This window comes from Lissotriton vulgaris, chromosome 7, assembly GCF_964263255.1.
Source record: "Lissotriton vulgaris chromosome 7, aLisVul1.2, whole genome shotgun sequence".
NCBI lineage: Eukaryota > Metazoa > Chordata > Amphibia > Caudata > Salamandridae > Lissotriton > Lissotriton vulgaris.
Window position 1 is genome coordinate 341,155,179 of NC_141695.1, and position 16,937 is coordinate 341,172,115.

Sequence of the window (16,937 nt, forward strand, 5' to 3'; positions counted from 1 at the left end):
GGAATACAGGGGATATACAGGCTGAGGAGGGTGTGCGAGTTCAAGGAGTGCCACTAGGAGTACTTACTGGCACATTGACCTTGGGATGCTCTTGATGTTTTTTCTTGAGCTCCTCAAAGTGTGCCTCTTCCTTAAGGCGCTTTTCCTCATCAAGTGACTTCAGGTATTCCCTACGCTCGTGCTCTTTCATCATTTCATATCGCTTAAACTCCTCATGTCGGGCTGCATCATAATTCTCCAGGTCCTTAGTGGCCTGAAAAGAAGAATAAAAACAAGTATGTCTTTAATGTGGCTTAAAGAAAGACAGATTACATATAGCTTAATCCAATGAAGAAAAACTCACTTTAATCAGACAACCAGACATCTGACTAAAGGTAAACTAGGCACCTCAAGGCTACAAAAGCTTTTCGAAAGCAACGATTAGTAGAAATCGCTCTCCTAGACTGCTTCTATCCTGTTGTGAAGACAGATTTCTCTTATTATATACTAGGTCTTGCCAACTAGGTGCTTTACCACTAAAAATACAGTGTTTTATATTACAGATGCTCGTCTAACATATTGAGAACATGGAGTACCCACCTGTAGAAAATCCTGGACCAACCATCACAACATCTAGTGGCTGGCTGTGGTTGGAAGAACACTGTTTACATGTGTAAAAGTCTTCTTAAGCATCAACTATTGGTGGAGTCAAAAGGACTCATGACAATACAGATCCGAAGCCCACAATGAGCCACACTAAAAATGCCATCTTCAGTTTGCTTTTTTCCATATCACTGTCCTTTGTGAAAGCTTTATGTAGAAGTATATATTAATCAAAAGGACGCTAGCTATTTTCTGTAATTAGTAGGGAGTGAACAACATACCCTAGCAACTAGCCTCACGATGCAACACCACTATTACAGGCATGTTTTCGAGCTTGAAACGAAATTAAATTCACATGTGTGCAGACTGAAAAGCAGTGTTGCACCCCTCAACCCCTCCATTACAGTCACTGTATGAAGAGCAACCAATGTCCTACTCCAATTTCCCGACCAACTTTAAAAAACAAAGGGGCACGTTGCTGCTGCTTTACAAGTTTGTTGAATAGATGTTGCCAAGAAAGCAGTTTCTAGAGTTTATTATGCCCATGAAATGCACCCTGCGATAATGGCTCAACTGGAAGCACTGCCTGTGTTGGTAGAAGCACACGCGTCATATTTTATGTATAACTGATGTAGTACGCGAGAGCTCCTTTACATCAAGTGTTTCTAATCCACTTTCAGCAGAGGGCTTAGGGCTGTGAAGGAAAGTAACGAAATCTACAGTTTGATTTAAATTAAGCAAATGAGATTAAAAAAATTAAACTGATGAATCTCTCTGAACTAACTTGGGAGAAGCACAAACACCACCATAGCCGTACTTTCAAGTACGCTATAGTTTAAAGTGTCCATCTGTAATTAACTATCCGGTATTATTTTCCAATTTTGTAATATCTCAGCTTATGAACTATTTTTCATTGTAATCTTCAGGGCTCTATATTTCTCCTCAATACTACTGTAACATGTAAAGTAAGCTATTCCCTTTTGGAGTAGTACCTCTGTAGAAAAAAAAAGTTTAAACACGTTTTATTTTAAATGTAAAAAAGCATACCAGATATAGATACCCCTAGGTACAAAGTGTGCTAGTCTGTAAAGCCAATCGTATCTTGTGATCCTGTGAAAATGGTTGGCAGGTTAGGCTCACTCTACCTAGGTTATGCCAATTTAAACAGTGACCTTTAAATTACGTGCCTGAGCGAGTGTTGTATGAGTTATTTCAAATGGAGGTTGCATCGGCTTCCAAATGACAGGTAGGGTGCAGCATGGTATGTGAGGCTTGCATGGTTGGAACCCTCAAGAAACAAAGGGGCGTATCCAAGCAGGATGAAGTTCATGGATCCAGGGGCTCAAATCCCATTTCAGAGCGGTTTAGCTCTACCCATGACAAGATTCCTTCACCAATTCAAGAAAAAACCTGCAGTAATTAGGAATATTCTTAGTGAGAAGTGGTTAGAGGCTCGGGCAGTGGTCCAAGGCACTGAAGTATGAGGAAGAAGAAGTGGCTTCTAGCCCACATGAGGCACCACCCTGCCCAAAGTGTGATGGTATGCAGTCACTGAAGGAGGTAGCCAACAGTGAGGGTGGACAAGAGGCAGAAGCGTAGAGGAGACCCCAACTGAATTTAGCTGTAAAGGGAATAAGAACAGGAAGAAAAGGGCAGAGTCTGAGGTGGCGGTCTTTTTAGGACTTGGGTACTGTAAGAAATTGGACACCTCACACAATAATTACAACCCTTGTGAGAGCGTACATTCAAAGTCACTAAATGAACCTGATCTTACCCCTCCTGGTAGCTATGGCACAGAGCAGACAGGCTTAACTTAGGGCAATGTGTAAAGTATTTATGCGGTATCAGAAGGGTAATATAGTCAAAAAGAAAAACAATAACAATTCTGAAACCAAATTAGACTGAGTAAAATGAACGAAAAACATTTTTAAAGTTAAGAAGAAAACTGCACCCCCAAAAAAAGCACAAAACTCCACTGATAGTCAATGGTTGTAGTAGTCCATTATCTAGGTGTAATTTGAGGCTGGCCGCAATGGAAAGCTGGTTGGATACACCAGACTGGTACGTTCTAGTCAAAGAATTTACCTCCTTACGGCCGATTTAGATAATGGATGGTGGCCTGCCGTTCAGCCATGAGGACGAAGTAAACTACTCTGTCCGGATGACGGACAGACTACCTGCCAAATTTATAAAGGACTGCCTGGCAGGCCGTCATTTCTAAAGGCAGTGGCAGGAACTGCAGTCAGAGCGCATCCTGTCAATGCATTTCACTCTTTGCCACTGGGCTGCTTCGGAAGGATGCCGCCCTGTAGCAAATACGATAATTTTTTTCTTTTCAAAAAGGAAATCCGAAAACAGTATTTTGTTTTGAAAAGAAAAAAATGCTATGCTCCCTTCTGCATGGGAGTCTTCTCCCATTATAATGATTTTACTATTACTTACCTGGCGATAATAAACAGTAAATGAATTACATGTCCGCCCACCCAAATTGGGCATGTGGCCTTGTAGCCATTTCTCAGATAGCCCTCACTGTCCAGGGCTGTCGGAAAAGTTTAGTCATGGCGTAGATAGAGTAGTCTCCACCATTGCCAAACTGAAGGTCTGCACGCATTTAAATCGGGTTGGCGGAACTTTATATTGTTGCCTTTCAATAGAGTATACATACTGCCAATACATAAATTGGGTCCATTGTCTTTAAAGTACCAAACTATCATAGGACTATACCACTAAAGTTCCCAGGACCTCTGAAGACAGGGAAACAGAAGTGTCTAGTCGAGGTCCAGTTCCCATTGATGAGCTGGGTACTTACAGAAGACTCTAGTTGCTAGTCATCTCCATGTAGCCACACAAGAGGACAGTCAACTAAAACTGGGGAGTTCACTTCTTTATCCTGATTACAAGAGGGAGGAGGTCCCAAACTTCAGGGCTCCTTTCAAGTCACAGACAGCAGCTCCAGACAGTTTTTGATCGTACACAGGTCCAGAAAGTGAAGAAGTGGGTGCCAGGTCAAGCCATTATGCATGGCATGAGCTAGAGGGGTTGAGTGACTACTGGGCACACCCTAAGCAGTTGGGTAAAAGTTCCCCTTGCCAACACACTTTTACAGTAGGTCCTGAATGCCTTACAAATTTGCATTTTGGGTTTGTTTGCAGTAAGAGCATTTTTAAGATGGCTACAATTTCTAGCCACTTGGGGTCTGAAAGTTGGAGGTGGTTCTGGGGTGCGCTACGGTAATCCTGGTGTACTCCCACATTTAACATAAATATCCAGTTTGGAGCAGGCACTGTGCCCACAAGAAACCCAGAGACAGAAGTCTGGTAAGACAAAAGCAGGGTCCTTCAGCAACAGAACACAGGATACACAAGAATAGTCTTGCCATCCTGTTCTCACCTTATTAACTGTGACCCAAGTGTTATGTGTCATCCCAATATTAGACACTCTAGTGTCCGGAAGTATGCTCACGACACCCACCCCCCTGCATACATATTCTGTAAAGTTCAGAGAAGTCATCTCTGTCTAATCAGGTTAGCCTATTTGCTCCTAGGAGGCATTTTACACCTTTTTTTCACACCCATTCAAAGCTAATCACTTGTTGGGGGATGCTGGAGAGCCAATGCAAGTGAACCATGAGGAATTTAAGGTAAGGAAAGGTCACTTTATTCAAAGCTACTTATCCTTAATATTTATTAAAAATCAGACGTCACCGTCAAATTTAATTTCTAGTAACTATTAAAAATAGTTGTTTATTTTTCTAGCTGGTCCCATTCCCAAGATACAGTATTAGTGTTTTAATCTGCACTCTGGTTTTCTACATAGGACATCTAGGCATGCCATAGTGTAAATAGCATACAGCACCTTGTCACAACAGGGATATGGTGATATACATTTTCAAGATATCCTACTTTTAAATACCATGCACCCTACCTTGTGAGCTACACTCTTACACCAGGGGTGACTTATTAATATTTAAAAGGGAGTATTTATTTATTTATTTATTTTTGACACTTGTAGAACACACTGTTACCCGGAGGTGTCATGGCGCTGGTTGATCGCTAGAGGGGGTGAGCAGGGGCATTGGTGAGAGAAAAGCCACGTTTTGAGAGCCTTCCTGAACTTGAGTAGGTCGGGATCTGTCTCAGATAGGCCGGCAGCGCGTTCCAGGCCTTGGCGGCGCCTAGGGAAAGACTTCTGCCTCCCCAGCGAACGTTCCTAATTCTAGGGACGACAGCCAGCCACGCTCGGCTGATCGTAGCGCTCGGGCTGGTTTATACCACTGGAAGAGGGGAATCAGGCAGTGGGGGCCAATGCTGTGCAGTGCTTTGAAGATCACACAGAGTGATTTAAATAGGATTCTTTTCCGCACTGGCAGCCAGTGAAGATTAACTAGGTCATGGGAAACTGAGGCGAACCTGGACGTGCCTGTGATCAGGCGAGCTGCTGCATTCTGCAGGATCTGAAGTTTGTCAAGGAGACCCTGCTGAGCATTTAGAAGGAGCGCGTTGCAATAGTCTAACCGAGACATCACCAGTCCGGTTACTACTGTTTTTTTATGTTCTACCGGTAGGAATGGCAGGACTTTCCTGATGGTTTTAAGCACAAAGTGCGTAGCAGAGGATAAGGCATTAATTTGAGGCCTGAAAGAAAGGGAATCATCCATCAGGATCCCCACATTTTTTACCTTGGTTACTGGGGTTGGTGGGGGCAGCATTTTCTCTGGCCACCAGCGGGGTGACCAGAAGTTGTCTTTGGTCCCAAACAGTAACACCTCTGTTTTTGCAGAGTTGAGCTTAAGGCAGTTACCTGCCATCCAATTGCTCACTTCCCGCATGCAGCATCTGAACCGATCTGCAGTGGTGTCTAGATCTCCCTGGCGCACTGACACCACAATCTGGGTGTCGTCAGCATAGGATGCAAGATTAAATCCAAAGGATCTAATAATTGGCGCCAGGGATGATACGTAGACATTAAACAAGGTCGGACTCAGGGAGGACCCCTGGGGGACTCCACAGGGGAGCACAAATGGCTCGGATTCGAAGACCCCCAAGGCCACCGACTGAGTCCTCCCCGTCAAAAAGGCTTTTAGGATATCGAGTGCCTTTCCTTGAATCCCACTGGCCCTCAACCGGACCACCAATAGTTTGTGGTGGACCGTGTCGAAGGCCGCAGATAAATCAAGCAGGATCAGGGCGGCTATGCACCCGGCATCTAGCACCATTTGAATATCTTCGGCAGATTTTAATCAGTGCCGATTCTGTGCTGTGTCCTGCCCTAAATCCGTGTTGGGATGAATCCAGCCTATCTCCAGAACCTAGGAAGTTGCTGAGCTGTGTGTTCAGTATGCCCTCCATGATTTTGGCGGGGAGGGGGAGCCTGGCGATGGGACGAAAGTTATTTAAGTCCGTAACATCCAAGTTGGATTTTTTTTTAGCAGGGGCAGGATGGATGCTTGTTTCCAGCGCGAAGGAAATTCCCCCTTGTCCAGCATAATGTTGAACAGGGGAGTGAGTCCAGATGCAATAATCACATGGGCCATTTTAGCGATTGTGGCTGGGCAAGGGTCATGGGGGGAGCCGGATTTTATTCTCATTAGCCGACTGGATACCTCCTCCTCCCCCATTACGGAGAAGTTGTTCAATGGTTCAAAGTTCCTGCTAATTTCCAGGTGTGTGGCAGGGGTAAGATCCGAGGCAGCGGACATAATTTGGCTATTTAGCGGGTAGAAATTTTTTTCTACCTTGCTCAGGAAAAAATTGGCTAGGTCCTCGCATAGTTGACGACTGGGTGGTATGTCTAAAGGTTTAGGGGCTGCCAATGAGGACAGAGTGCTGAACAATTCTTTAGGGGAGTTGGTAGCTTCTTTAATGCGCTTGGAAAAAAACTCGCATTTGGCCTGGTGAATCCTTTCCTTGTAGGCTTTCAATTCTGCATTAAGCAGTTTCTTGTCCTCCTCTCTGTAGTTTTTCTGCCATGTTCTTTCTACTGAAGGCTCAGGCTCCAGGTTTAAAATTGCAGTGGTCAGGCTACAACGGTAAACCTGAAGCCATGTTTACATTGCCATTGCAGTGGATAGCACAATAAGTGCTACAGTCTACTAATAGCATTTAACTTCTGGGCCCTGGGTACACCTTGTACCATATACTAGGAATGTATATGTAAGTTGAATATACAAATTGTGAATAAGCCAATTTGACCATGTTTAAAGGAATGGGTTGGACAGCCACTCTACTATTGGTTAGATGGGGTACAGTGCACAGGGTTCTAAAGCCAGCAAAAAGCAGAGTACAGCAAAAGGCAAAAAAAAAATCTGGAGTGACAACGCACAAAAGGCAGACTTCCTATAGCGACATATAAAACTTTAGCTGTCAACTAGCCAGACCAGTTGTTTCAAAATAGAAAACGTTTTTGGTCAGCCCGTGCTCATGACTGGATGGCTTTGTGGTGTTTATCAGTGGTCTCCTTCCAATTCAATGGCCTTCCTCCTTTACTTGTATTTGTCCCTGCCCATAAACATTTCCATCTTGTTCCGATTAGTTCACTTGTATCCTTCCAATGCTACAACTGCTTGCTTGAAGGAACTTTATTTCCTTTCCTTTAAGCCCTCCATGGAAGTACATCTATTTCTCTGCTCAACCCCCAAATTCTCCTTCTCCCGCCTCCACTCGTGCTGCTTCCCCTTTCACATTCCCCACACTCTCCATTTTGTCAAGTTATAACAATTCAAAAGGCAACTTTCCAAGACAAATATTGTAGTTGGCAAGAATGTAGTGGCTCAAATGGAGGTCCCATAAGTCTTGTTAGTACAATGTTTAAATTCCATGCAGGTGCAGGTGGACGCTTAGGGGGGAATGATTCTGGTAAGTCCTTCCATTAAGGCTTTAATAACAGGAATTCTAAACAAAGAAAATTGTCTATTTTGCAAGTAAGTTGCAATGACAGCCTACTGCACACACATTGAAGTGGAAGCTAAACCTGTGTTTTTTAAGTGCAACAAATAGGAAAGAATTGTTTGCACTCGTGAATTTAGAGGGTTGACTTTTTTCTGTTGGCAATAGAAAACAGTTTCCATTTGGCAGCATAACACTGTATTGTAGTAGGTCGACAAGTGTCTTTAAGAATTTCCATGTATTCTTGAGATAAGTTTAAATACCAGAATTCTAAGACTTCAGGAGACGTATTGCAAGGTTCATTTCCTTAGGACTTCTTTATGTGCCCTGGTTCTGTGCGAGAAGGTCTGGGTTCAGTGGAAGCTTCTCGTGTGGATCTAGCGAGAGCTCCAGTAGAGTTGTGAACAATGGTTGTCGAGCCCACGATGGAGCTACTACTATTAATGTGAAGGATGTTTGTCTGAACTTCCTGACCTCTAATTGAAATAGTGGGAGAGGTGGAAAAACGTGGGCATAATATCCGTGGCCAATTCATCCATAGAGCATTGCCCTTGGATATGGTGTATAGGTACCTGGATGCGAAGTTTGGGCATTTTGCGTTTTCTGGGGTTGCAAACAGGTCTATTTGTGGAAATCCCCACTTTTGAAAGTATGGTAGGAGGAATCTGCTGTGGAGTTCCCATTCGTGACTTGTTGCTGCATCCTGCTGGGAAGGTCTGTAACTTAATTCCTTGACCCTGGTACAAGTTTTGCCAGGAGCTGAAAGTTACGATAGAGTGCAAATCTCCATTTTGTATGGGCTACACCTGACAATTTGAGAGAGTGAGCCCCCAGTCCAAGTTTTTGTAGATAATACACAGTTACCATATTGTCTGTTCGGACTAGGACAACTTTGTGTTGTAGGTGAGGTAGGAATGCTTTCAATACTAAGCGAACAGCTTGAAGTTCTAGGTACTTGAGTTGGTGATTCTTGTGTACGGCGTCCCACACGCCATGAATTGTAAGGTTGTGGAGATTAGCTCCCCAGCCTGTGAGGGAAGCATCCGCTGTGAGAATTAATTGGGGAACTGGGTCTTGAAATGGCCGCCCTTTGGATAAGTTCTGTGGATTCCACCATTGCAGAGAGTGATGTGTGCATCTGTCTACCAACACTAGATCTTGTAGTTGACAATGTGATGGTGTCCACTGACGTGAGACATTCTTTTGAAGGTCACATGTGTAACCTAGCATGTGGGACTATTGAGATGCAACATGCCTTCCATGCCCAAACGTCACAAGTTTTTTGACAGAGATGTGAATTCCAGCCTGCAAATTTTAGATTAGTGTTACAATGTTTTGTAGCCTGTCTGCATCTGGGTATGCTAACTCTAAATGAGCGTTGAACATGGCTCCTAGATATGGTTGTATTGTAGCGGGTTGCAACTGCTGTAGGATGATGGTAAACCCTAGTTGGGGCAGTAGGGTTAGTGTTACTTGTGTTTGCAAAGGTTAAGACTGTGTGCTTTTATCAGCCAGTCTTCCAAATAAGGAAATACGTGGATATTTTAATTGCATAGATGTGCTGTCATTACTGCTAGACATTCCTGGAAGACAAACTGTAGGTATTTTCGATGTGCGGAATGGGTGGGTATATGGAAGTAGGCATCCTTTAGCTCTAAGGCAGTCATGAAGTTGCTCTTTCGTAACAGTGGTATCACCACTTGAAGAGTGACCATGTGGAAGTGTTATGATAGGATAAAACGAGTGGCTTGAGGTCAAGAATGGATCGTAGTGTCCCATCTTTTTGGGGGATAAGGAAGTATAGTAAATATATGGACTGGTTTCAATGCTCTTTTGAGCAAGAGAGCTGATATTTCCTGTTTGAGGAGAGCCTGGTGTTCTATTGATAGTTTATGTGGTGGAATATTTGGTGGAGATGTAATGAGCTCCAAACAGTAATCATGATGGATAATGTCCAACATCCATTACTAGTCTGCTGTGATTGATTTCGATGCTCTCAAAAAATTCGGACGACAACCCCTGACAGGTGTTTAATGGTAAGGCATAATGGTGGCAAAGTCATTGCTTGGCATTTGTATTGGTTACGGGTATTATTTCCGCTGCCCCTTCCTTTGAAATTATTTCCTCTATATGCGCCCTTACAAAAAGGTTTTGCAGTGGAGGACTGTACTTGGATTGTTATAGGATGACCCTGTGTTTTCTGTGGAGGCAGGTCTATCAACCCTGTTTGAAATTGGGCCTATGAAAGGAGCCACGCTGTTTACTAGTTTGTAGAGCCTCCATTGATTTTGCGACCTCAGTATCTTTTGTCAGTTTTATAAGGGCTATGTCTACCTGAGGCCCGAAAGGGTGTCCCTTGACAAATGGTAGATTAAGGATTGCCTTCTGTACCTCTTGCTTGAAGCCCGAGACATGCATGGAGCCAAGCATGCCTGCATAAGTGCAGGGGGGTGTTTATGCCTCTAGATGCAGTGTCTGCGGAATCTAGTGCTCATTTTTTTTAGTTGTTGGTAATTAGTTTCCCTTCATTAACAATTTCCTGTCCACTTTTCTTGTGTTTCCCTGGGAGATGTTGGAGGAGCACCTCCATTTCATCCCAGAGAGCTCTATTATAGCGAGCTAATAGAGGTTAGCAATACACCAATGATTTGAAGATTGTGCGGCTAGGTTTTTCATAGAGGCATCAACTAGGTTGGACTCCTTTTCTGGGGAGGTGCAACCCCAATTGTTTGGGAGTTTGCCCCCTTTTGTGCATTAGACACTACTGGGAAATCGGGGGTTAATTGACCTCTAATGTACATGGGATCAGAGGATGCTGCCTTATATTTGTTTGTCAATGCATGGTGTTAATATTCTGGCATGGACAGGATCTTTAAAAATATCCTCTGCATGACGCAGCATTCCCTTATGGAGTGGTAAATATTATGTCCCCATTTAAGAATTAGAGGGTTTCAAAAAGGATATCATTCTCGACTGGGTTCTTATGTAAAGTAACTGGATGAAAAGCTGCCGCCCTGGCTGCCTCTGCCTATCAAGGGCAGAGGCCTCAGGTGGTGATGTGCATGTAGGATATAGGTCGGGATCTGTATCACCCTTGAGGTTCTGTGTCATATGCATCCCCATGATGTGTGCCCTGTGGAATGTTATCATCCTCATCTATACTGGTGAGTGAGGTGGCATGTTACCTGCCTCAGATGCTTGAGGTGAATCAAATGTTGGAGTGGATGCTGGGGGTGGTGTTGGTGAGTTTGGTGAGGTAGACATGGGAATGTATACAGGACTAGTGGCAACATCTTTATTCTTCTTGAGAGGCTATATAGTAATGTCTAGAGCCTTTTGAAAAGTTTGTATCTTGGAGGATTGAAGCTTTGCTGGCTGAAGAACTATCGTATTTGATCCAGGATGTATTTGCAAGGTTTTTTGCTATGGATCGTGCAGTTCCTGCATAACCTTAAGGATCGTTTCGGGTGGAGTTTTAGATCCGAATGTGAAAAACATTTTGGAGTGGAAAAGTGTTTGTGTACTCTGTTCCGAAGTACCTGGCTTTTGCCTTTCGTAGCCGAGAAGGATGCTCGATGAGTTATGGACTTAGACTTCGAAGAGGTGGAGGCCCCTGCTGCAGGCTGAACTTTAGGTTCCGAGCCGGAGGGCGGGGCTTCTGAGTCTGTATGTCGGTGCGCACCATGGGTTTTTTGCAGTGGTGGACCGTAAGCAGTTTTTTTTGGACAGAGACAACTTTTTGCCCTTTGGATTGGGGGGGGGGTTAAAGTACTCTTGGTCCAATGCTTCTGTGCCGACTGGAAGGTGGAAAGAGTTCTGTTTTATGTCTGAACCAGATTCATACATGGATAATGATTCCTCTTGAGCTGCTGATGCCTCTTCTTCCTATTCTTGTCAATCGAAGCAGTCCGGTGAGTCGTCTTCTTGTGTGAGATACATTTCCTGGCGCATTGATCCCCAAGAGTCTTCCTGGATGGAAATGATTTGCAGGCCTCACAGGTTTCCTCCCAATGATCAGGCGAGAGGCATAGATTACAAACGGAATGCTGGTCGGCATGGGGATATTTGGAGTGGCTATTCGGATAGAAACGGACCAGAGTCCGTTCCATTAGCAGCTCATTTTCTGGTAAGTCTGTCGAAGTGAAAGAGGTCCAGTAGGCCAAGAAAATGAGTGGAAGACCCACTGCAGAAAGGGTAATTCACTCGGAAGTAAGGGTAGCTACGCGACCGAAACAATACAGTGGGGTGAAGAATTTATAAGTGAACTGAAGGAGCCCGAAAGTCCCGAACCGGAGTTCAAGACATTACATCCGAACCCGTCAGCGGATAAAAACAATCTGCCAATGGAGTCGATGCACAGTATCACCAAAAGGAAGGAGGAGTCAGACAACCTCGTGACTCGAAGAAACTTGTAATCATCCGAGCTTAACACTAGATGGCCGACTTATGCACAGCATGTGTATCTACAGCACACATGCCTCGAACATATACATACACACATGTATACACACACATGCATAAAAAACACACACACTCTGAAAGGGGTGCAATGGGGAGGGGACAGGAGGGAGCAACCCGCATTGAAGTCTCAGCTCTGGCATGCGCTGCTGTCGGCATAGAAGTGCCACTTGGATGAGGACCTTATTCTCCAGAGGTCTACGGGTATGGAAAGATGTAGTCTTTTAGAAGGCCTTAGGAACAGCCTTTAGTTGGTCCTCAGTCTGGTTTGGCAGCTGCTCATCATCATCCTCTTCTTAGTTGTCTGGGCAGGCGAATCTTCCTCTATATCCATGTTTATTTCTTTGGAACCAAAGGCCAGATCTCGTGAATCCCAGCTCCAAAAGCCAACTGTCACTCAAACCTGGTCCAAACACAATTACATGGGGCTTCATGCATTCTTCCGTAGGAGTTTCCAAAATCTTCTGTTGGAACACAACACAAGCCTTGGACCGGCAGGTATTGTGATCTCACAGGAGGCAACTTATTCATCACTTTAGGCAGAATTTCTTTTTTAAAAACAAACTTTATTCGTCGATTTGCACAATAGGCGCATGACTGCACTCCAGAGTCCACTGCAGTATCACATTACACAGTTATATGACAGCAATTGACTTTTTTGGAGAAAACAAGGCAACCAGCACATTGTGCCCCAACTGTTCCCCCCCCCGGAGTTGCGCAACCACCTCAGAGACCCACCCAACCACACACACACACACACACACACACCCCACCCTTCCCCCCCCCCCCCTGCACCAGGCCCAACCACCCCGTCCCTGCCCTCATTCCATTGAGATATCGTCTGTTTCAGCCGGAGGCTCCAGCCACAAGCCCCTATAGTTAGCCCACCACTTCCAAATTTTGTAATGCTTACGCCGGCACCCCCGGGCCACAAAGATTAGCCGCTCCAACCCCATGCAGAAGTCCAAGCAGTTTTTCCAGCTAGCCACTGAGGGCGCCATCGCATCCTTCTACATCTTAGCAATATCACGTATCGCCAATGTGAGGCCCAACTGTAACAAATGCAGTTTATAGATATTGCCCCCGATCCCTTCCATCACATGCAATAGGGCAAATTGTGGTGTACGTGGAAGCCACCACCCCAGGACTTCAGAGAGGCAGGCAAATATCCCTCTCCAAAAATAGTCCAGCGACAAGCATTGCCAGACAGTATGCAGAAATGTGCCTTCAGTCCCACCGCACCGGAGCCCTTCCGGGGAAGCAATCAGCCCCGCCCGCCACAATCGTACCAGAGTAAAATAAACCCGGTGAAGATATTTAAATTGGCTGCCCCCCGAGGTGCTGCTAAGGCCTCCCCTCCAGTCTTCTTCCTCCAAGACCCCACATCCTCTTCCCACACTTTAGGCAGAATTTAATAAGCATTTTTTCTTTTGTCGACTTTGAACATTTGGTGACTTTCTTTTAGAATTAAGTTGTCATTCCAAACAACTTGGGAACCAAATAAAAACATCTTCAGTCAATGAAGACCCAGTTAGAAATTACAAGTGTCTTTGTTCTGGACACCTTCAACTCACTCAAGCAGGCAGAGGTTCAAAGTTAAAAAGATTCAGTTGTAAGGTCATTAGACACCTCAGGTCAACAAAGAGTGCAGTTGAGGCTGATGATATACATGTTTTATATGGCACAGAAATCTGAAGATGGTATCTAAACTTTGAAGAACTGTCTGCTTTGGTCAAAACTCCAAGCCATACTAACTGGCTATGGCATAGAAGAAAATAAGTTACTTATCTGAATTTACGGTTATCCAGTATTTGTACCTTTTATAAATTCACATACTGAAATCATTCTCCGTCGAGATGGGAGTCCCACGGTAATATAATCAAGTAGTATTTAAATAATGCCATAGGCTATAATGGCTCTGAGCCATGTTTTATATGGCCTATGTCCTTTTCAAAAAAAGAACTAAATGTTGAATATAGCCAATCAGCTGCTAGAACCTCACCAGCAGAGGCAGTTTCCCTCAGATTTTCCCAACACAAGTAAGAAGTGAGTATCTTAACGAGTAATATGGCAACAGGCTCTACTGGGAGGAGTCACATCCATTTTTATCTTGTCTGCTATGTATGGTGGGAGACTTCTAAAACAAAGTGAACCCCAACAGTTTAAAGTACAATACAAGAGGCACCTTAAATACTTGAGCCTACTGTGTGTATATATATATATATATATATATATATATATATATATATATATATATATATATATATAGATACATACATACACACACATGTATACACACACACACACACACACATATATAGGTTTTCTTTTTTTGTTTTGGAATAAAGGGATGCAAGAAAGAAGTGCACAGAACTAAAATGGTCACGTATATTAGCATTTTCACACACTAAGCATCAGGGAGAGGCAAGGAAAACAACAACGTAACTGATAATACACCTTACCTCGTAATATTTTACTTCATTAAGAACATGTAAGCATTTGAAATCACCATGAGAACAAAAGACTATTTCCAAGGGTTAGAAAGAGGCCTACTTTAATGGAAGAGATTGCGAAGTACCCCCTGGCCAACTGCTGCATCTGCATCCTGTGCAGACTCCAGGCAGTAGTGCTGCGTGAAGGTATGAGTGGTCCTCCAAGTTGCAGCACAAAATATTTTTCCAGAGTCACCCCGCGAAGAGGACAGCTGATGTGGCAACTGCTCTGGTGGAACGAGCCTTTACTGTAATTTCCAAAGGTTTGTTAGCTTTGACAATGCAGAACTGTAACGCAGCCGATATCCATCTTGCAATAGTGGCTTTTGTTACTGCAACTCTTTCTCTGCCTTGGCCAAAGGAAACTATTAATTGATGTAGTGTTTGCTCTCCAGGTGCTGATGGTAGCGGAAAAAAGGACCGAAGTATAACCAGCTCATTGAGGTAGAACTGTGACTGCACTTTAGGAATAAATGTAGGATTAGTCCTTAGAATTACAGCGTCTTCTTTAAATATTAAAAAAGGCTTCCTAATGGTGAATGCTTGGACCTCGCTTACCCTTCTGGCTGAGGTGAGTGTCAGCAGAAGAGTGACTTTCCATGTTAGGAATTTCAATTCAGCTTTATGAATGGGTTTGAATGGTCTTTTGATGAGTTGGGCAAGACCACGTTGAGGTTCCGTTGGAGATGCACATACAGGAGGAAAAATACAGAACATTCCCTTCATAAATTGTTTGATCAGGCTTGAGGCACAAAGAGAAGTGGCACTGAAAACTCTTCTATAGAGAGAGATGGAAGCCATGTGCACCTTAACTGATGCGAAAGCTAACCCAGATTTTTCCAAGGAGAGGAGTTCTGGCAAAATCTGTTGAGGGAAACCTGAAATGGATACAGGTCATTTTGTTGACAAAAAAAACCAGAACCTTTTCTATTTCAGTTTGTATGTCTTGTTGGTGCTTTCCGCTCTAGATCAAGAGGATGTCTGTACACTCCTGCAAAATGTTCATGTCTCTAAACTCTCAAGAATTCAGAAGCCAAGCATGCAGGTGCAGTTACTGGATTCAGATGGGGCACTTGACCGCTGTCCCTGGTCAGGAAAGGAGGAAACCACCGCAGACGTATGGGTCTGGCTTCTGAAAGATGAAGAAGTTCCCGGAACCAATGTTGCCTTGGCCACCTGGGCACAATGAGAATCAGGCGACATCTCGTGAGCTTCATTTTGGTCAGTACTCTGGAAATCAATGGGATGGTGGAGGAAAGGAATAGGCATATATCCCAGACCATCGCATCGAAATGGTATTGCCATAAGACCCCAGGAGGGGGAACTGTTGGCATAGGACCGGCACCTGGGGTGGATGTCTATGGCAAACTGGTCCAGCGTTGGCTTTCCCCATAGTGCAAATACTCAGTTGAGGTGGAATTGGAGGAGTTCCCATTCTTAGCAATGGTCTGTAGCTCTGCCGAGAGAATCTGCTAGTGTGTGGTTTAGCCCGGGAACATTCTCGGCCCTGCGAGACATACCAAGCTCCTTTGCCCAGCTCCATAGTTCTTGCGCTCTGTGAGATAGGGCGAGAGAATTGTTTTCTCCCTGTTTGTTCATATAGAACATACTGGTCGTATTATCTGTATGGACCAGTACGGAGGCACCTGCTACTCTTGGTAGAAAAGCCTGTAAAGAGAGGAATATAGCCTTCAACTCGAGGCTGTTGATAGGACTTTGTTTTTGAAAATTGGACCATTTGCCTTGAATTTGAATGCACTGCAAGTGACGTCCCCAGCCTTCCATAGAGGCATCCGTTGTCAGGAAGTAGTCTGGTATGTTTTGCAGTAAAGGGGGTCCTTTTGAAAGGTTTGGGGTGTGGTACCATCATTGCATTGCCACTTTTATGGCCGGGGTTACACGAATGATGAAGGATCCAGATGTTTGAAGCCATTGCTTTTGCAGTTCCTCTTGGGGAGGTCTCAACCAGAGTATGGTCAGGGGCACTAGTTCTATCGATGATTAGCACATTCCCAACAGCGATTTGTATTTCCTTACTTCTACTGTCTTTTTTTTTTTTTTTTTAATGGTCTTAGCCAATTGTCGTAGACGGAGGAGGCGTTTGTCCGACAAGAATGCTTTGCATTGGACAGTGTCAATTCTGGCTCCCAGAAATGGTGTTATTTGATTGGGAATAAAGGAAGACTTTCCAATGTTCCCTGCCAACCCCAGCTTGCTAAACAGTTAAAGACAAGTGTTCGTGAGTCTGGTTACTTGCTTTTCCGTTGGTGCCTTCAGCAGATAGTCGCTAAAGTCGGGGAATACTTGGTGACCCTTTGAACGCAGTACTGCGACAACCAGCGCAAGGCACTTGTAAATATTCTGGGCGCCGCTTTTAGGCCGAAGGGGAGAACCTTGAATAGGTACTGAGGAATTTGAGGCTTCTGATGAATGTTGAAGTGGAAGTATGCGTCTACTTGTTTAACTTTCTGAGATGCAATATTGGTCTTTATTCCCAGACTTCTTCGTAATTAAGAAAAAA

The 16,937-nt window shown here is 44.2% G+C and overlaps 1 protein-coding gene across 2 annotated transcripts in view; it reads right to left on the minus strand.

The window, feature by feature from the left end:
* NUCB1 (nucleobindin 1) overlaps positions 1–16,937 on the minus strand; it is a 213,863-nt gene that overhangs the window by 153,072 nt on the left and 43,854 nt on the right. For both annotated transcript variants that reach the window (XR_015297470.1, XM_086930214.1), the window contains exon 6: positions 68–253. Coding sequence is in view for 1 of the 2 variants with exons in the window: in XM_086930214.1 (XP_086786340.1) it covers positions 68–253 (186 nt within the window). In the remaining variant the exon portion in view is untranslated. The remainder of the gene's footprint in view (positions 1–67; positions 254–16,937) is intronic.